At 40.8% G+C, this 21,462-nt stretch overlaps 2 protein-coding genes across 4 annotated transcripts in view; one reads left to right on the top strand and one right to left on the bottom strand.

Moving 5' to 3' along the window:
• Window positions 1-166, bottom strand: part of FSAF1 (40S small subunit processome assembly factor 1) — a 7,748-nt gene extending 7,582 nt beyond the window's left edge. For both annotated transcript variants that reach the window (XM_034060333.1, XM_034060334.1), the window contains exon 1: window positions 47-166. In XM_034060333.1, coding sequence (XP_033916224.1) covers window positions 47-107 — 61 coding nt within the window. In that variant the 5' untranslated portion in view covers window positions 108-166. The remainder of the gene's footprint in view (window positions 1-46) is intronic.
• Window positions 162-21,462, top strand: GNPAT (glyceronephosphate O-acyltransferase). Of its 2 annotated transcripts, none has more exons than XM_034060331.1 (16): window positions 162-407; window positions 4,039-4,230; window positions 6,696-6,872; window positions 7,724-7,853; window positions 10,380-10,507; window positions 10,963-11,038; window positions 11,621-11,772; window positions 11,863-11,993; window positions 12,654-12,877; window positions 14,678-14,923; window positions 15,590-15,669; window positions 18,144-18,284; window positions 19,176-19,275; window positions 19,369-19,462; window positions 20,616-20,677; window positions 20,985-21,462. In XM_034060331.1, exons 1-16 carry the CDS (start codon window positions 162-164, stop codon window positions 21,026-21,028), a joined length of 2,223 nt encoding a protein of 740 aa, XP_033916222.1. In that variant the 3' UTR covers window positions 21,029-21,462. The 2 variants fall into 2 exon arrangements, with proteins under 2 accessions (XP_033916222.1, XP_033916223.1); XM_034060332.1 differs by having other exon boundaries at window positions 236-407; window positions 4,042-4,230.

The following is a 21,462-nucleotide window of genomic DNA, read 5'->3' as shown; positions in this document are numbered from 1 at the left end:
TTCAGTCCCCACCCCAGCCTCAAGGAAAGGCACCGCGCTCACCCACCCAGGTCGTAGAGAGCACCGAGCACCGCCTCCAACCGGCGGCACGGCTCCCGCGACCCCATGGCTGCGGCGGGCGGAAGGGCGTTTGATCCCAAGCGGCTCCCGTCTCCCCCAAGATGGCGCCGCCCATCACGAGGTGCCCCCGCCCTCCTCCGCGCCTGCCGCAGCGCTCCGGGCAGCCGAGCCGGGGCGGCGCGGGGCAATGGGTACCGCGGGAAGTGGCCGCGGCCGGGAGGCCCCTGCGACGGGGTAGGGCGGCTGAGCGGGGCGCGGGGCGGCGCGGAGGAGCGCGCAGGACCATGGCAGCGGCGACGGCGGCAGCGGCGCCTGGGCGGGGGCGACGAGGGGCGCCCATGTACTCGGTAGGCAGCGTCGAGGAGCGGGGTGCGGTGCCGTTAGGGAAGGGGCTGCCCGCTCACCCCCGTGCCGGTGACGTTCACTCTGAAGCGGAGTAACAGCGCTCGGCGCAGCCCCTCTTACCCCCGGCTTGGGGGCCGCGCTCCGCAGGGAGGCTTGCGGGTGTGTCGCGCACGGCTTCCCCGGCCTTATCCCCAGTGCGGGGAGGGGGCAAGCGGCGGCGCGGCCTCAGTGCAGGGGCTCCTCTATTCGGGATTTGGGGGGACGAAGCTTCTGTCGGGCCCCAGCGGGTTAGGTCGTGGCTAGACAGGAACCGGACATTTCCCCTTGCAAGTTCACCTTCCCTAGGCGGCCTGCTTCTCTCTGACTGCTTCCCCAGTACCTGTAGTGTCAGTCGCAACAGTCGAAGCCCTACGTGGAGCGCTGCTTCTCCCCATATATATGCTGTGAAACGGTAACCGGCTTAAAGAAGGTCGGGCTGGTAATAGCTGGGGCTCTTCTTGAGAGCAGCAATGTCCAGCAGCACTGCAGCCAGACGTGGAGAAAGGGCTGGTCGGGGCTGTGAGGGTTCCCTGTGGAACCAAACCTGCCAGAAGCGATGAGTTCAGCACTACAAAGTTGCCGTAGAGATGGAGTGGCAGAAGCGTGTTGTCCCGTGTTAGATGATGGAAATTACTTTATTGACCTTGCTGTTTCACCTGAGCTCCTGTGCTAGCCTCAGAGAAGGAGATTTGGGTACTTGCATTTGGAGGAGGTGACTGGGGAGAGAGGGAAACAGCTCCTGACTTAACCAAAGATTCCCAAACTAGTGTCTCTTGGCTGTATGTCGGTATCCCAAGTGCATCATGAGCACCTTGTTTTGTTGCTTTCAAAGGTTCTTCAGAAGCAGAGGAGTGCCAGGCTCCTGCTGTTTGTCTTTTATACTTAACCAGTGTTGCAGTAACAGTACATGTAACTGAATTTTGTGATGTTAAAGCTTCCAGCAGCCTATCTTCTCCGTGTGCTCTCTACCAGTCAGCACCTGAAGCTGGAACAGCAGCTTGACTGTAATATGTGAAAGTGTAGTTCTTCCGTAGTGGTTGGTAAAGTGTGTGTTTTGGCTCCCTCAGTCCTACTTCAGGACAGGGCGTGAAAATAACTATTGCCATGGAGAGAAATCAGTTGCACATCAAATCTGTAAACCTCAAGTGAAGAGCAGTGATAGCGAGGTGACCTTTCAGTTGGTCATGGCCTTGCAAAGCTCCACTCAGCAGAGCTGCGTTGGGGAACGGCTACAGCGGCTACAGCAACGCAGTGATGGCTGATCGGGTGCTGAATCCTGGGCTGAGTGCTGCCTTTTGTGTAGTTGTACATTGCAGGGTTTAAACTTTGGTAATTGACTCAAATGTCGTGTAGATTTTCTGAGCAGTGACTTGTCACATACTGATGTAGGAATGTTCTTAGAGCCAGTTAATGTTTTCTGGTGCTCTGAGATACTTTTTTTTTTGCTATTATAGAGCACAAGAGGGTTTTTTTTTCTGTTTTATTTTTAATCAAGGTGGTTGATGCAAGGTGTCCATGCCAACAGATGGCTAATACAAACTATTCCCAGTTTTCTTAACAGTTCTTAGCATGCCTGGCTCTTGCAAAGCCAACTAGTTGAAAGCTGTGGAAGAAGAAGGATAGAAAACTGATACTAAACCATACAGGGGGGAAAGACCCCAAACCTTAAAGTTTTGAATTAATATTGTCTGGGCTTAATACCTTTTATAGGACTGTTTTAAAAGTCCCTGGGGAGTTTGTTCTGCTGTTACTATGGGACAATTCTCTAAGCTACAGTAGTGGAAAGAAAAGTTAGATGATTTACCAAATGCTACTGGCGGATAAGGATGGTATCCAAATTTACTGTACTGTGTGTGGAAAATAATATGAGAAGGTCAAACACTATGTTAGGATTATGCTCTCTGATAAAATGAAATTGGCTTTCAATGCAATTGAGGCTTTGAAGGACTTTTTGTGGTTCTCGAGTGGAGATACTCCTGCTTTTGGGGTTTTGTTTTGGCAAATTATCTTGTCCTGATGAATGAACAGGGAGTGAATGTTGCTCTCTACTTACATTAAATGTCAGCTGCATTGACAGTGTTGCTGATGTGGCTGTCATCAGCTGGCAGTGAAACCCGACTCCCTCTCCCAAGGCTGAAAACACTGCTGGGCACTTCTCTGTTCCCGGTGTTCTCCCTGATGACTGCAGGCCAGGCATTCCTTTCAGCACCAGAAAATGTCACTGTAGAGCCCATGGAACAGCATGGTTTATCCTTCATTGTCAGACTGATTCTGCACAGGTTGTATACAGCAGGGGGAGGCAGGCAAAATGAATGAAAGGGATGCCTGTGCTACCATTCAGGTGGTGCTGCAGAAGACATGAGAATTCTTCGTTTTAATTTCTTCTAATGAATATTCTTGATCATAACCAATACTGACTGAGGTATCTGCAGCAGGACAGATCTACAATTAATTCTTGATGTACCATTTTATCACTTGACCATTAATTTCCTCCTTAGTGGTGTTGATTACTCAGAGGCTGTGCTCTGTTCTTACATATGTGCACCATGTTGCATTTTGATCTTCATGTGGCTGATAATGCTTTTTTGTTTATTTGCTCCTGACTGGCTGTGTTTTATGTACCTATATCCAAGCTTGCTGAAAGCCAGCACGTATCACCAAGATCTGGAATAACTTAAAGTAGCAGGGATTATTTTTTTGTGTTGATGATTATGTTTTTATAAGGTCATCTGTGGCATTGTATTCATGAAGCTGTGAAAGCTGGAATCAAAGGTGTTTTAGTTAATACCTATTAATCATGGAGAGGCTGGAGGCAAGGCACTTTAGGTTTCCAAGCCCAGGTATTTTCTCAACTTCCTCCTGCTGGGCAGGATTAAGAAACATGGCATGGGGTATTGCGGATACCTGCCATTGGAAAGGGCTGGGGGTTTTGTTTGTGTTTTTGTTGTTTTTGTGGGGTTTTTTTTTGTGGATTTTTTAGTTTCTTTCTGTATCATTGTTCCAAGCAGGTAATACTTGTTCATGCACTCTGAGTGTGGAATGCAGACACAGAAAACTAAAAAAACCCAAACCCCAAACATTGCAAAAGTATTGTATGTTGGAGCACCTCTTCTGTGGAGACCGGCTGAAAGAGCTGGGTTTGTTCAGCCTGGAGAAGGCTCAGGGGAGACCTCATGGCAGCCTTCCAGTACCTGAAGGGGGCCTACAAGAAATCTGGAGAAGGACTTTTTACAAGGACATGTAGGGGTAGGATAAGGGGGAATGGTTTTAAACTAGAAGAGGGGAGATTTAGATTAGATATTAGGAAAAAAAATCTTTACCATGAGGGTGGTGAAGCACAGGAATAGGTTGCCCAGAGAAGTTGTGGATGGCCCATCGCTGCAAATGTTGAAGGCCAGGTTGGATGGGGCTTTGAGCAACTTGGTCTAGTGGGAAGTGTCCCTGCCTGTTGGCAGTGGGGTTGGAACTCGATGATCTTTAAGGTTCTTTCCAACCTAAACCATTCTATTATTCTGTGATTATTTTGGTACTATAGCCAAGCAGACCACCGAATGGATTGAGACAGTGTCTCATTATTTGTTTGTATGTTCCCAGCAGAAAGAGCTCACGTCAAAGAAAAGAGATGAGTTTGAAGATATCTTGGAGGAAAGACGATTGTCCAGTGACTTGAGATACGCAATGAAATGTTATACTCCTGTGATCTATAAGGGGCTTTCACCTTGCAAGCCAAATGCTATTAAAAGTGCTGTTCTCCAGTCAGAACAAGTTCAATATGTTATCAAGCAGGTGAGTCTGGACACTGAGCTGCAAGATGTGGTGGATTTAACACAGCCAAGTTTTGTGTGCCAGCAGGGAAAAAGATTATGGCTGACCTTGTCAAGCATGATAGCTGTACTTTGAAAGATGGTCCAATAAATCAGTAACTTGAGAGCTGTACTCTTTTGGCAGGAAAAACAAATGCAAATTTACCGTGGTGTTGCCACTAAAGCTGTTAGATAGCTGATTCATGAAATAGTGTTTTGATTTTGCAACACTTAACCATCTGATTTATCTGATGTGCTTGACTGGTATTTTTCCTTCTCCACTGTCTTTGCCACAGATCAGCATTATGAAAGACATAAGCACACTCCTTCTTAGTAGATGCTTTTGTACTTTGAGGATGTCTTGTAGAAATTCTGTAGGCTAATGATGCATTTATGAATCAGTCATGAATGCACCTTCCCCCAAAAACGAGAGTTAGATTTCACTGGGAATTCTTTGAGTGAGAAACAGTAAGGTGTAACCATAGTTTTATTTAAATATGAAAGGCAACTACTACTTTATAATTAATAAAATATTTTATAGTCAAGCAGGCTTATATTTTACATTGTGTTGAAGTGGCTGCAATAACAGTGTGTGTTAGTTAGCAGAGTAATTATTTCCAATATTAATGAAAAATAATTCCAGGCCAGTAGAGGTATGTAACATATTGTGGTGAGTCCTGAGTGGCTACCTTAATGTTTTTCTTTTTTCCTTTTTTTAATTTAAATGGTCAGTGTTTCTTATGCTATATCAAAGCCTGTTACAATGTGACAAACTGGACCATGTTCCACAAAGTAGTCCTGTTGCTATCATGAATTGCTAAGTAGCATGAGATCAAAAAACCCGAATCTTTCAACTTTAGAAGCACTAAAACATTTACTGAAAGAACATATTTTCCAGAGGTTTTGACAGAAGGACATTTGTGTGACTTTTTTTCTTCTGAAGTGCTGCTTTTTTGATGAAAAATTATTTTGATGGATATTTTCCTGGCTGGCATCAAATGGGTAAAGGGAGTTTAGCAGACCTGCCATTGCAATCTACTTACCAGCTTTGCACTAGCGATTACTGGAAGTACCTAACTGAGACTATCTTGGGCAATACGCCCAACACTGCAATTAGTGTGCCTCCTGCCTGGGCAAGGTTTAAAAACGCATACTAGAATTTGTTCTTGTGACAAATTGCTGGGGTTACTAATGTTCAGTGTGGGAAATCAAGTAAATTTGGTTTAGTTTGCTGTATGTGACTAGCCTGGGTTTTTTTTGATTTCTGATTTGGGGGAGTAAATGTTTAGCTGTATAGCGGATGTGTACTTAATTCATGCAGGATCAGCTATGTGGTAAGCCTTTTATTGTGTCATAATCCTGTTACTGGTGAATGAGAAAGTGTCTCCCTACTGATCAACGAGAAGAAGTTTTTTTTTTGTTTCCTGAGAGTGGTTATTTTAACCTTTTAATGAAGCAAAAAAAACGTGTCCACTTGAACCTTAGAAAATCAGTTATAGCTCCGCAGGATGAAGGATAACACATTTATTAAAACACAGTTAAACCACTAGATATGATACTGGGGTAGCATATAGAAGTAGATTGGAGGAGATGGATTTTCTCCTGTGTCACAAAATAGAAATAATAGCTAGGCACTGCTGGCCTCTAAACGGAGCTGTGATTTTTGGAAGGTTTTTTTGTTCTGCCATTCCTCCGCTTTCCTCCTCTGTGTTCAGTAAAAGGCATGATCCTCATTCCATAACAATAAAAGGCTAACTTTTCCATTAACTATTTCTAGATTCAAAGTATCAAATAGGAGGGACAACGACTATTTAAGTCTGTTTTTAGAAACTTTGAAAGGGAATGTGCATAGCAACAGAAAAAAACATCATTGATATGCAAACTTTGTAGAGACAGTGCTTTGTATGCTTCAGCTAGCAGTTGCCAAAGTAATACATTGCAAAGAAGTTGAAGCGTAATAGGGCTGAGGTTTTTCAGCCAAGTCTTAAAATCTAATGCACTTAAACCCAAGTGCACTTCAGAGATTTACTTGTGAATACCTCTGCAAACGTAGCTTTCATTTTACGAGTCAAAGAAAATGGCACACAGCCTTCTTCAGGCAGGAAATACCCTTCAAACTTAAATCTCCTCTGAAGTTGCTACAGGTTAAAACATCCAGGTGGTGTGTTTAGGAATGGGAAATTGTTGCACACACATACCACCACCACCCCTACCTCACCACTGGCATCTAAGCTCGTTCTTTATTTTAAGTAGTTGTAACTTGGTGCTCTATTGCTGGCTGACGCTAAACAGGTTCTGTATGATGTATTATCCATGCCTGTCATAAAAAATAAAATCTTACTGACTGGCAGTAGTTCTGTAATTGTTGTGGCACATAGAACAGTGTGCATGGGCAGTTAAAAGGGATCAACATCTCACTGCTGTTTTGTTTGATTTGTTTCTCTTTAGTTAGCAAAAGAGATGGGAGAATCATCAGATATTATTCAAGAAGAAGCCATGGAAATCCTGGATGAGATGGGCCACAACATGCAATTAGGAGCTGTCAGATTTTTTGCATTTACTCTGAGCAAAATATTCAAACAACTTTTCCAGAGAGTTTGTGTGAATGAAGAAGGAATGCAGAGAGTGAGTATTCATGGAGGGGGGAGGAAATAAAACTCTAGTTCTGATATTTTCATACCAGTCACTTGGACAAAGACTTTAATTTTTGTTCCAAGTAAGAAACATGAAAAGCATTGTTTGGAAAAAAAGACTGCACTTGTGTTTATTACTGCATTTCTTAGCTAGTGTAGGGAGAAAGACAGATGATAGATGGGTAGTTTAAAGGCAAGCAGCAAGGCTTTTTGTATGTTTTCCAAATGCTTCTTATGGTAATGAATACCATGTGTCAGTGATTCTGTTAGACACTGAGAGAGCTTTTCTATCTGATATTATACATTTGACAATGTGTTTTGCTGAATTGGGTGTGGAAACCTCATGTTATGCAGCTGAGTGGGGTGGCTGTTCTGCAAAACCCTTATACAGCTAAGAGTGGTGAAACATTGTGTGCTCTGAGGCAGGAGGTGCCTTAAGTTTCCATCAGTTTCCTGTGGAGCTGTTGTCATTGCAGAATGCTGCTGTTCTGGAAGGTGCATTGCATTCCCTGGAAGACAGCAGTGTCAGCCTTGATAGTCCCTATTTGGTTTCCCATTCCCATCAAAAGAGGTTTGAATTAGACTATCACATAATGAGGTGGCCCTGGTATTTGAGTCCTTTGATGTTTGTGAACCACAGATTGCTAGTCTAGAAACTACTGCTCCAAGCTTCTTATGGTTCCATGCTGAAACAGGTAGAAAGTATGTGGACAGAAAAACTACCCTCAAACATGTCAGTTTCTGTTTATCTTAAGTCCTGTGAAGTTCTGTATTTGCCAATTTCAACAGTCAGTAAATATTGAAATAATGTTATGGTTTTTTTTTTTTTGGTTGTGGTTTTAGTTGCAACATGCCATTCAGGAGCATCCGGTTGTACTGCTGCCCAGTCATCGAAGCTACGTAGACTTTTTGATGCTGTCTTATTTGCTATATACGTATGACTTGGCTTTGCCTGTCATTGCTGCAGGAATAGGCAAGTATGTTCTTTCAATAATGTTTTCAGGATTCAGACAATTGGTAGCAAGGGGCCTGGTAGCTGCTATGAGGTATTTTTGTTCAACTTCTGTTCCAAATATGTCATCTTAAGATCTCCTTGGATGAGATTCCTACTGTGTCTGAAATCTTCTCATTGGTTCTGAGTCCAATCAGGATGAATTTTTTTTATAGTAAGTTTGCCCAGAAGTACCTGATCTGTAGACCTGAAGCTTGGGCAAAGACAGGTATTGTGAAGAATGTCTGCATTGCTTTTTTGGCCTGCGAGCAGGTAAAAACTTGCCCAAGAGCTTTCATGTATGCAAAACCTTTTGTAATCCTTTATACACTTTTAAGTGCATCCGCAGTAGCCAGATATGAAGTGCCAGCACCTTGTGCTTGGTGGTGATACTGTTGATTCCCTTGAAGCATTGGTAGAACTGTGTTACATGAAGTGCTGAGAGCAGAGCTGGCTGGGAAACGAAATTTCACATCAGAGGTCACAATTTTGGACATACTTAATTCGAAAGCAGACGAAGCCAGAATATTTGCAGGAAACAATTCGTGAAGACTTAAAGAGTAAATATTTTCCGAGTTAATGTGTTTTTTGCAAATCTAGACTCTGGAAACACTTAACTGAGATAACTGAGCACTTCCTGATCTTGGAAGTCCTGGGTATCAAACCAGGTCTTTTAAGCAGGCAGATAACAAGCTCAGGTCTGGTGTAGCACTGTAACGTGCACAGGCATGCTAGCAAATATCTGGGAACCCACTACTCTACTACTCTGTCTCTTGGTTTGTTAGGATAGGTTAGGAAGAGGAATCAAGAGGTTAGGAAGACCACTAGAAAATCAGCGGAGGCTGGGAGAAAGTGCTTTCTAGGGGATACAAGGTTCTGCTTGTCTTTGACTCAGTGGTGCCTTCCCTCTGAGTAATGAAGGTTAGATTCTGGTGAATTCAGATGATGCCTAGCAGCTTCCTCAATCAATGTGTCACAGCTGCTTACCTGTCACATGTTGTTTGCAGTCTGCTCACATGCTGTCACAGGTATTGGTGTAATCTTTTCCTGAATTTTGGGTTAGTCTTTTTGAGTTTTGGGCCTCAAAACAGTCTCTTAAGATACTATTAGTTTAGCTTAGAGGGATTTCTTTAGTGATTAACATTTTTCTAAGTGTTCTTGAGAATTAGGGACTTGCAGCTTGATTATACTGCTGCATGTGTGTATTTTAAATTCATCCGGAGAAAACACGCTTCTCTATGGTTGTAGTTGTATTTGCTGCATATTGTGTTACGGGTTCATAAGATGCATTTTACAAACTAACTCTCAAAGTGGTACTTGTGCTGAGTGGAGAGATGCTCTCCTAATATCAGTGGTAGGCACCTCTGCTTCAAGTAGCATATGGGTAGATCTATGAGGATTAGCTAAGGGAAGGTAAACAGTTGTCAGTCACATCAAAATACATGCTTATATAGTACATTAGCAGGAATCTGGGTGATGCTGTGATTGTGTCTCAGGTCTCAGGAGCAAATCAGATTAGAGGCACAGATGTGGTGTAGGCTTGAGGTCTGTGACAGGATGTGTTTCAGTTCCTGTTTGTGGGATGGCAGTGTGTGGTGGTGGGAAGCCTTGGACATGCAGCCACCATCCTGGCTGGAAGGTTGAATATGCAGCAGGAGGGTGTAAGTAAGGAAGGGGCTAGAGTCCATATGGTGGTGAGAGAGGGAAGGCAGGAGAGTATGGAAAAAAGCTGGACCTCTGCACATGGGAAGCTCTCACAGCTGCTATTACTGCCTAGGGTCCTGTAGCCAACTTTTTTTATCCTTTTTCACACACACATGTCAGATATATGTGTGTGTGTGACATATGACATCTTCAAGGCAGTCATTGTCAGCTTTGCCATTGGAAATAGGTATTTATTTTACTCACTGAGTATCTGTTCTCAAGGGTTTCATGGATTGAGGTTGCAAGGAGGTTTAAGTGGTGCATGGCCAGCTGCTGTGTAGATTTGTTATAAATGCTTCCCTAGGAAATTTAAGTATTTTCTTGGTTTTGACAAGTTAAACATCTGTTGTTGCTTGAAACTAGAAAATAATAAAAGATTTTGGATGTGGTTTGTTGTACATCTCCCAAAGTAGTAAGTCAGCATCGTAAGAGGTATCGTACAGTGTAATTGGTCAGTTAATTTCTGTGGTAACTGATTTTTCTGAAGATGAGTGAGACAGTGTACTTCAGAAACTTACCCTTCGTTATGGTTGATATCTGGCCATCTAAGTTATGAAAATAAATTGCTTTAAGTGAATGCTGCTTAAAAAAAAAATGAAAGCATATTATGCCTTTTCTGTCTACATAGGTCTTGCTGGACAATACAAAAGCAAAGAAAGGTATTTGCAACAACAGAATCCTTGAAAGAGATATTTATTCTGGTAATTGTATCAGTGTGTTAGAGAAAGTGATTGATTCTGCTGGTTGATATTAATCAGTAAGTTTTGTGTGTGTGATTTTGGTTTTTGTTTGATTGTTTTTCAGATTTCCTAGGAATGAAAATAGTTGGTGAGCTGCTACGAAGGGCAGGCGCCTTTTTTATGCGACGTTCCTTTGGTGGAAACAGACTCTACTGGGCAGTGTTTGCTGAATATGTTAAAATGATGTTAAGGGTAAATAAATTACTGAACTCTCAGAATGTATGCTTGAGAAATACTCTGTTGGAATGATTCCTGCGAAATATGCACAATGGTATAGCTGTGTGATTGAAAATCTTCACTGTGATCTGATTAAATGTATTTTGCCTCAGAACTGCTGAGGATGAAGAGCTTGCGTGCACTCTATTGGTATTATGGTTCAGCAGTAGGCAGTAAACAAATTGCTGCTCATCAGTTGCTTTGGCTCATGTGCCTGTATCTCATGACAGACACAATATTTTAATTAATTATCTATATGTGGCAAATACAATGAACTCAGTATAGGCTTTGAGATGACTGAAGTTAGACAGGCATGGCTTCCATTAGAAAAAACAACTTACTTACGTTTTAAGTGCTTAAAACTATTTGAGGGAAGTAAGGAAGACATGGGAGTTATTTTTCTGACCAGCTCTTCTGCTTTATTTTTGAAGAATGGCTATGCCCCAGTTGAATTTTTCCTTGAAGGGACTAGAAGCCGCACCGCCAAGACTTTGCCTCCAAAGTTTGGTAGGTTTGTTGAAAACTCAGAACTTTTTATCATTATTAGTGTTTTCATCAGTGGCTATGTGCTTCATAAGTCCTTCAGACAGGAAGGGATGTTAAAGTAGTGGGAAATTGGTGAGGTCTGTCAGGGTAGTGCAAAACACTGTGGTTGGAGTTCCAAGGCCATACAAAGAAAGGCAATACAATTATCTTGCACTCTACTGCTTTCTTGCCCTTTGCTCCATTGTGTACTTAACTGCATTACTGTTCACCCTTTTCTTTCTGGAAAATTGGTGTCCCCTGAGAAGCAGAGAAATGTTGTAAGCTAACTGTAAAAGTAGTAGAGAATCATTAGAAGGAAGATGCTGAGAGAGCGTAGACCAGTGCTGCTGACAAGAGCACAAATGGCTGTCCAGATACATGGCTTACATTTACCTTCTGGTTTAAAGCTTGGGCAGTGTCTTGTGTTTCTGCTTGCTTGGAGAACAGGCACAGTGCACACTCATTAGCAGTTTTAAAATTTGAAGATACCTTTTTCAAAGGTAAATTGCAGTTTCTTTTCCCTCCTTGAAAAAGACAAGTGAGTCACTTCTTTCCAATTTGCAGGTCTTCTCAGCATTGTGATGGAACCGTTTTTTAAACGTGAAGTCTTTGACACGTACCTTGTTCCCATCAGCATCAGCTATGAGAGGATATTAGAAGAATCTCTCTATGCGTATGAACTCCTAGGAGTCCCAAAGCCCAAAGAATCTACATCTGTATGTAAATTCCTTAAGAACGGAACATAGATGAATGTATACACACCCTGTAGCACCAAAATTTGAACTTTGCTCTTCCCATTTTCATAGGGATTGTTAAAAGCCAGAAGAATCCTCAGTGACAATTTTGGTACCATACATATCTATGTTGGCCAGCCAGTATCACTTAGAACCTTGGCATCTGGAAGAATAAATCGGTGCCCGTACAATTTGGTTCCCAGGTACCACATCTTTCCATAGTGTATACACATGAAAAGCATTTGTTTAGTCCTCACCTATGTGAAATAATTAAGGTGTTCTCTTGTACTTTGTTTTCAACTGCTCTCACCTCCCCTCCATCTGACTATTTATAGACTGCTGAACCTGTTTTGTCTGGGCAGAGGTTTATCATGGTTGTGATTGAGTGTTTCTGAAACAGGTTGTTACTTACATAGCTTTGTACTGTGTTGAGGAGATGCCATTTTTAAATTTAATGATGATGCATGAGCCAACCAAAATTATTTTGGGAGATTTCAGTGATTTTACTACTTGAAAGTTCCGTCTTTCTTTCCCTTATTGCTTTATTTCTGCAAACAGTTAGGTGATTGTGTGCCAGGGAGCTGTAGCTATGACTGGATTGGGTGTTGTTTTGCAGTTTGTTACCTAAAACATTAAACTTTTGATTTTTATTTGAAGCTAACAAGTGTGCAGTATCAATAGAGATCTGTTTCAAATACTGTCTGAAAGCTGCTGATGTTTTTCTCTGTGCTTCTCAATAGTATAGATGTTGGGTACTATGAAGTAGTTACGGATATGGGAGCAGCACAAGAGAAAGAAAGATGAGTGTGATTTATATTCAGTTTTTTTGAGCTCTTTACCTTGAACTGCATTGTTCTTTCCAGGCATCTTCCCCAAAAGCCATCTGAGGATATTCAAGAATTTGTCAGTGATGTAGCTTATAAAATGGAGCTCCTGCAAATAGAAAACATGGTTTTGAGCCCATGGGTGTTAGTTGCTGCTGTCCTGCTCCAGAATTTGCCAGCCATGGATTTTGAGCTTCTGATAGAAAAGACCCTATGGCTTAAAGGCTTAACACAGACTTTTGGAGGATTCATTGAATGGCCTGGTAGGCAAAGAACGTGTTATTTCTATTGCTTTTGTTGCTTATGAAAGATAAATTGTATTTCTGTGGAGTCAGTGTATGGTGACAGCTTTACAGAACATTTTCTTAGAATTGTAAATGGATTTTATGAAATGCTAAAAATGATGCTAAAACATGGCATGTTTGACTTAGTTTGTAGAAGATAATACTTTAAAAACCAGCTTGGTGGAAACAGAACAGATGTTTTATTGTTATATCCCGAAGTGTGGAATGAGGAAGAAATTAAAATATACTTGTATTAGAGTATGAGGTTTGTTTAGTGTTTGTCTTTTTGAACCTCATGTCAGCCTGGGCAATTCCATGATCTGCAGCAGTTAACTTAGTGGAATGCTATGTTTATTGCTTGATACTGACTGTGGTAAAAGTTGTTACTGTGGCAAAGTACTAACAGAAACAAATAGGTTAGAGAAAATCAAAACTATAAGTTGTCTATTTATTTTTAAATTTTACTTTATCCCCAGGAACAGTGGTGACTTTGGGAAGTAGGCTTCTTTGGTGGTTTTATTTATATACACACATACACTCTTTTTTTATGTATACAATGTATGCATGCATATTGGCTCCTGAAAGGTTGAGTCTCCTTCCAAACGTTCTTAACAGTTGTTTTAAACTTCCGTGTGTGAGCCAAGGTGACACAGGTAGTTAATTTTAGAGCCTCAGGACATAAGTGGTAAACACAGCAAAGAAAAAATACTGTGTAGTGCAAGTACATTTATCTTATCAGCGCAGGTAGATTTAACATGGATCTTTGCTTCTGTAGTTGTGTATAATCAAGGATCTCTCTCACTACTGCAATAAGAAATAGGAGCAGGCTGCAGTTACAACAAAGTTCTCTTGTTTCTGGAAGAAAACCACTTCTTGCAGGGATTTGCACTGCACTGAATGCAGACAAGGTCTGCTTCTGCCAGACTGCTAAAATGAACAATTTAATGGCCATATTTAAACATCATTTTGAATCTTATTGCACAGTAAACTGAAAAACATACCACATTTGGGTTTGGTTATATATTGTGTTTATTTTCTTAGCAACAATGAGTAAGCTTTTGTTTTAGTAGAATTGTGCTGTAATCGCAAAATAGCAAACAGGCATGATAACAAAATAGAGGAATGACAACTACTGAGCAGATTTTGTTGGAGTGTGCTGGCCCCGCTCTAGGTATCGGTTGCATAGAAACAGAGTTCGTTGTTTTGTTTTCGATTGACAATAACTTGAAAGAATAAATACATTTTCAAGGCTAATTTGGAGACATCACTAAGTCAGCAACTACATGTACCCTGTCCATTCTTGTCTCCAAACAGCTCGTTGTTTCTGCCTTTGTCATGTTGCTTGGTGTTTACAGGCAGAACGTTTGCTTGGCTGTTAGAAATTTTATATTAAAAACGGGAACTGCAAAATCACTTGCTCAAACTTCTGCTTCTTATTGCATTGAGAAACTTGGGAGCTTTAGCAAAACTGGAACAAAATAGGCTGCAGGAACAAAAAAGATTCAAGGTGATTCTATCTGAAATCTGTGTTAGCAAGTGGAAGAATTTGAAGTGATTTAATTACAGAAATCTCTGAAATTTGTTCTCTCCACCTCATACTACACATAGGCTGCAGTTTCCTGCTGTGGGTTATTTTAGAACATCTCTCTAACTGAACATGTTTGGTGTAATAATTACTCTTCAGTGATAAAATCTGATTAAATACTGGTGCATTTTAGCTTCCTTCAATAGAGTTATGTTCCCTTTTGCATCTTCCCGAGTGTTGTGTTTTCCTGCTAGATAACCTGTGTGCCAAAAAAGCAGTCATGTCTGGCCTCACCCTGCATTCCAACATTGCTCGCCTTGTCGATGGCCACGTGGTCCTAAATGACAAAGGAGTGGAAGATGGAGCTGTAGGGGAGATCGTCTTCAAGCATGCCCTGGCCATCCTCATGTGTGCCACCTACAGAAACCAGCTGCTGAATGTGTTTGTGCGTCCATCTCTGGTGGCAATTGCCTTGCAGATGACACGCAGCTTCAGAAAAGGTACGTTTTGGGTAGTAGCTCCAACAATCTGTGGGCTGTGCTCTGTATACTGTCAGCTGTCAGAGAAGCACGAGATTCCTGCAGCTACTAGTGGCAGCTACCCTGGATAAGGTCCCATGGCACCAGGTGGATATGCTGGGAAGGGACAGAGGTATTTTGTTTGGCTTTTTTGTTTTTTTACCCTCTGGTACTTTTGAAAGTACCCTGAGAGGGTAGGGTTAAGATGAGCAGGTCCCAGTTCCCAAGTGTCTAATTTTATTTGTGTTCAGCAGGCTAGCTTTCTGGGTTACAAATTACACAGGCATAGTGCAGCTAGTTCTCAGTCTTCTTTTCCCGCTACTGCTTCTGAAGTATTTCAGTGTTTTCCAATACTTGGCTCTTAAACTTTCAGAACACATACATGCTGTGCAGCATCTGATTATGTGGTATTTTATGCATGTTTTGAGAAGCTACAACCCTCAGTTCTTTCCACTTGGTAACAACTGAATCAAGTGCTTAGGGGACTTTCTGTTGTGTTGTAGTAGTTTCTGCTGTGTATGTATGTATGCTTTTAATATCAAGTCCATTTTATTTGAAATAGGTACTAAAATAAGGAGTAAGTGGCTTTTCATTTGTGTGTTTTAAATTATGTTTTTAAACTATAGTACTTTACAATATTTTTTTCAGAGGAAGTCTATAACTGCTTCAGCTTCTTGAGAGATGTTTTTTCTGATGAGTTCATCTTCTTTCCTGGCATTTCATTGAAGGTAAAAGCATCCTTTATACAAAAACAGTGATACCAATACAGCCAACTAAAATAGTGTTTGATTTCAGGGCTCTGCCAAACAAGTGCTTTGTGATAAGCACCTGAAGTGATATCAGCTTGATCTGTAAGTGGGAGGGAGAGCCTAAAGGGGGATTATTGGGTTAGTTGTGAAACCTTGACTAAGTCCACAAGGTTGCATATGCAATCTTCCCATCCCTTCCATTAAAACCCTAAAAATCCTGAAATTGACAATTCTGAACTATTAAAATTAACTGTGGCAGAAGTTTGGGGTTTTTTTTTGTCATAAAGCTATCAGTCTTCCAGCACAAACTTTAAAATATATGAAAGGCAGTCTTTTAATGAAGTTTAAATACAGTCCTCCTGCTCTGCAGTTACGAAAGAGACCTTAGGCTGTGAAGAAAAACAAGCGGTAATGTAGATTTAATTGAATTCTGTCACTGTGGATATGTTCTGTCAATATAGAAACAAAACAGGGAAAATTCTCATTGAGGGTACACCAGGATTTTTCCTAAAAGCTTTCAGACCATATAGCAGAGGGGCACTTAGGCTATTTCATAAAGTTAAATTGTAGGTATTATACCAGTTAATGATCAACCATTGTGTGCCCTTGTTATCTTTGACAGACAGAGTATGCAATTCGAAATTTAAGTACCTATTGTTCTCTGGTTGATTATACTCCTCCTAGTGCAGCTGTGATCAGTTGTTTTGTGTAGCTCCATGTGTGTGGTCTGGTGGTAGAGCTACCAGAGGACTCTGCCAACACCCAGTGCCCCAATTGTTGAAGTGTGCCTCTGTACCCACTTCTCCTTGACTACTCAGCATGGCAGTATCCATTCTGTGGCTAACGTTCCTCTGATACCGTGAACTCTGAAGGTTTTTATTTTCGTGGTGTTGAGCCCTTGTAGCTTTTTATTGCTGGCATTTATCTTGTGTCGATGCATATAGTACTTTGCAAGCCCTTTGAGGGAAGTGATTTAAACTTCTGCAGCCACAATCTTATACAGAGTTGTGGTGGTGCAGCTTGTGAAGGTTTTTGAAGTGAGAACTTTCCTAATGGCATAACTGTGTTCCTTATGAGAGTCTTATGGAAGCTTCAGTTGCATCTTATTTGCTTGAAAAGAGTTTTCCCTCTTTTCACCCCGCACCCCATACAACCATTACTCAGACAAAGCCAGTATTGTTCCTGCATACTGCTTTATTAATAGGGCACAGTAGGTTTGCCTCCTCTCCTAACACAGCTGGACACAGGCAAGCTGTGAAAACTGAAGGAAAGAACTTTGCTCTCTGCAGAACTTGCTATGTTGGTCTGTACACGTCCTGCTGGGTTGGACCTGGCTCTAGTCCAGACAGAGAGAACTGCAGGTGAGCACAAGTTTATCAGTAAAAACCCTGGTTCAATGTCATACCCAGTATCAACCGGTATGTCCATGTGTAGTTTTTATTTGGATTTAAGACTGATCAAATGTGACTTTTATCAATGCAAAGGCCATGTATCTGATGGTAAGATTTATGATCTTTCCTGCACTAAGAAAGAGATAAGTATAATTTTCACAGGAATATTCAAGACTTGCAACTATATTAAAATCTTGTAGAATTTTGTTTTATATAGAAGAGAATTGGGCCTTCTTTAAAAGGCTTATTGGCACCATTGTGTTTAGTTTTCATGTTAGCAATCATTGCCTCTTGCACCTTTTCTTAAGTACCAAACCCAAGCAGGGAACAGGAAGGTGACTGGCCATGGCTGACTTTACTGCAGTCAAATGAAAGAGTTGCTATTATGTTAACGGATCTCTTAGTGATCTCTTAGCAATCTGAGCAGTCTAACTCTCTAGTCATCCATGTGTCTGTCATGACTGCATCCAAACTCCTTGTGTTATCTGCCATGTCTGTGTCCCATCCCCTTGTGTTCTCTGCATGTGTGTCCTGTGTCTCCTCCTCCTTATGCCAAAACGGGCAATAAAATGATTCTGTCACTGATGTTTCCGTAATTTTTAACTTTTGGCCATTGTGTTGCCTCTCTTATAGACGGCAGGTCAGTGAACTATGTTACCATCTATTGCAAACAGTGGACATGAGATAAAGGCAAACCTGACTTGGAAAATAAATAAAAAACACCCACAGAAAAAAAAAAGCCCTAAGCCAGAGAACCTGACCCTATTCTGACAAAATCCTGTGGGAGCTTAGTGTGGCTGTTAAAATAACAGCCACAGGCACTTTCTCTGCTCCTAGGCTTGTTGAGCCTCAAGATAGAGCTGTGTTTAAAAAGACATTCTCACTGCCTTTTTGTAAGGGTATTTCTGGTATATAGGAAAATTTTGGTTCATGTCTCTTGAGAACTGGGTTCAGAAATGGAAGTGGTGTCCTGTTGTATAGTTTTCGTGGTTTGATTTCATGGGAAAAGGTAACTGCACTTATTGTAGGTACTAAAATTTCAGTTATGCTTCTCTTCCCCAGGATTTTGAGGAAGGATGTTTTCTACTTACAAAATGTGATGCCATTCAAACAAATCAACAGGAAATCTACCCTACTAACAAAGGAAGTGTTATAATATCTTTCTTGTCAACTATGTTCAGACCTTTTGTGGAAGGTTATCAGGTATGCTGTTCTTTGGAAATTTTCTTTTTTCTCCTGTGTTTTATGGGGAAACCAGGAGAGCTGTGATACTTCTGGAGTATAAATAGGGACTGTTTTCATGGCTGGGGAATGCAAGAGTTGAGAAATAGCAGTGATAAAGATCTTAAACACCACCCTCTCCCCAGGATCCTGATTTAAGCTTTTGGCCCAAGCTTTACCAGTTAACAGTAACTGCTTTGTTATGTGCTGGCCCACTGTGGGTTTATAAGCTTAATGGGGAGTGTGCTGCTAATAGTTTCATTGCGCTTTCTTAAGAGGAACTCTTGCTTAATTCGTTTTGTGTGGGCTGTCCTATCAGGTGCGGAAATGAGTTTGTATCTTATTATGTGATAGCTTTTTGGAGACACATTAATTGCATCTGTATCTTTTAATTGTTTTGGTTTTCCAAGGTTTTAATAAGACTAAACTTCCTCTAATAAGCAATGCATACGAAAACAGGAGGCTAAAACCTCTGGTATGTCAGTGTAAGATTGGTGGGACTGTAGACTGTTTGAACCTAGTGGAAGCTGTTAATGATCTGGTATAAGACCTGAGCTGAACTGTACTGATTTGCCCAGTTTTTCCCATCTGTAAAACAGGTATTGCTTTAAAGAAAAAAAAACAAACAGTTTTGATTGTGAGAACAGGGATGGTAAATTAATGTCTAAGGTAACTACTACAGTAATACAGAACCTTATTTTAATGTTAGGATACTCATGCTCTGTGTAATAATACCTTTTGAGTTGTTCTCCTACACTTTTCAAAGTGTAACTATGACTTACCTATGAAGACACATCTGTGTGTAATTCATAACCAGCTGATAATCAAAAGGAAAGAAGTGCTAATTTGTATTTTTTTTTTGTAAAATGTTAGTTAATTTTCAGATACCTTGCAAAGGAAGCAAAAGAAGCCTTTACTGAGAAGCAGTTTATACCTGGAGTCCGCAACTTTGTTTTTCAACTTCTTGAAAAGGGTGTGTACAGCTGTTCTGCAATAGAATTTTACAAGTGTAGCCTGTTAATGGTCAGTGATAAGACTTTTAATTATGTTTCTGTTTTCTCTGTAGGGAATACACAGTGTTATGAAGCATTGTCTTCTGACATGCAGAAAAATGCCTTGGCAGCTCTTGTGCAACTAGGTGCAGCAAAGAAGAAGAAAATGTGAGTAAGGTTGTTTTTTTGGTGTATAAAAGTCAGTGGGTGGTCTTACTGGCAATTCTTAATGGCTGAGCTATTAGTGTGAAGTGCCTGCCTGAGCATCAGTCAGCTGAATGTTAATTGGATTCACCCAAGTTGTGATGAAGACCCAGGTACTTCCTTTCTGTAAGTGCAGAATGGCATCCCCTCATTGTGAAAAGACTCCTGTGAGACCCATCTAACTCACTAGTATGTTTCTTCTGACTCTCTTTATCTTTTGGTTTTCAAAGTTTTTCTCAAGGCTTCAGTAAGCAAAGAGAACAGTCCTGCTTATTTTAAATAGAAGAGTTACTCTGTGTTACAATAAGCCTCATCGGACAATATAAGCAATAATCAGGAATACTACTAATTTTGGGGGGGTTCAGCACTGACATCTCAAAGCAATTTGAAAGCTTAGTCATTAAAGTTTTTAACACAGTTCATAGTTTATAGGCCTAAGATTAAAACCCAACTATTACACAAAAGTACAGTGACACAATTTTCCTGTTATCAAATTGATGTGTGTCATAGAGCTTCTTACTGTATTTAAAAGTCTGACCATGAAAGCTCCTGATACAAATCCACACATTGTCTTGAGTGTTTCACAGAACGTAGTTGGCAGCTGATGACCCCAAGCTATTTGCTTGTGCCTCTATTAAGGTAATGAATTAAGGTTTGTAGTGCTCTTGAAAAGTATGCAAAGTGCTGTTATGTCCCCAGCCACCTGACTGTGCTAAATACATGTCTGTAGCTAAATTCCCCTTTCAAGTAAAAGGAATAAATCAAGTGCAACAGAATTTGTCATCAGCTGAAGGTTTGGTTCAGTTTCACAGAGATAGTCTTGAAAATTATATGACTGAAAACAAACAAAAGGTTTTCTTCCTGCACTTGTCCCTAATAAAAATCAAGACAGAGAGACATGAGCACTGTGAACAAGAGGAAGGATAAAAAAACCTGTAACTGTCCTTAAGTACAGTCTGCTTAGGAGTCTGCCATGTCATTAAAATTAATGTGTATGCTGGTAGGATGAAAAATTACGATGGAATTATTAAAATGTTTAATTCAGATTATTTGCATAGAAATGACAGGAATAAGAAATACCAATTGAGGAAACTTTTTTTTCTCCTTTTAACCGTAGGTCCAATGGATTCACTTACAATGTAAATCAAGAAGCTATTAATAAAATCCTGGATATGTTTGGTAAGTGCTCTCAGTTCAATTTGAAGAGAGCTCCTCGAGTTATAAATTAGTTTGGACAATACATATAGATTAGATGTAGTGTTTTGCCCCTACTAGTTCCTTAGATTTATCTGTATAAAAATACTCATGATTTTTTTTTGTTATTATTTTACAATACTTTTTCTGGTGTCATTGACTGCAGCTTTGAATCTCCCTTCTTTATTTGGAACACTGTGCAATCCAGTGATCAAGGAAAATAAGGCAAAAACTAGTTTTATGGAGTGGCATTTTCACCATTTTGCTGATGAGTATTAACTCTTTCCATTAGATGCCAGGATACCTGTACAGAAACCTGTGGCTGCACGACTCTGAGTGGTTCCCGATGCTGTGAGCAGATGGGAGCGCCTGCTGAGAACACAGACCACTTCCTTCTGGAGCAGGGACCAGGGATGGGAGCAGGGAAGTGGAGGTTGCCTCCTGCCTGGTGGCCTGCGAGTGTCAGGGGTCTGGAGGTGTTCTTCAGCACCATTGTCACTTAGAAACTGTTGCCATGAGGCTTAGATTGTATTTGTATCCTCACCGTGTTTTGTTTTTTTTAACACGGATTAAACATTGCTGGTTTTTTTTTGTTGGTATTTTTCTTTCCTTTTGATAAATATTTATCAAGAGATGTGCACAGTAATGGCTACTTCAGTACAGTTTTCTAGACTTGTAACAAAAGGTGTGATTCGTTTCAAGTATTTAATGGATATGAAAATGTAATGGGGAATTAAAAGACTTGCTATTAAAATTAATATTTAGAAAAA

Source organism: Melopsittacus undulatus, chromosome 3 (genome assembly GCF_012275295.1).
Source record: "Melopsittacus undulatus isolate bMelUnd1 chromosome 3, bMelUnd1.mat.Z, whole genome shotgun sequence".
NCBI lineage: Eukaryota > Metazoa > Chordata > Aves > Psittaciformes > Psittaculidae > Melopsittacus > Melopsittacus undulatus.
This window is presented reverse-complemented; position numbering and strand designations above follow the sequence as displayed.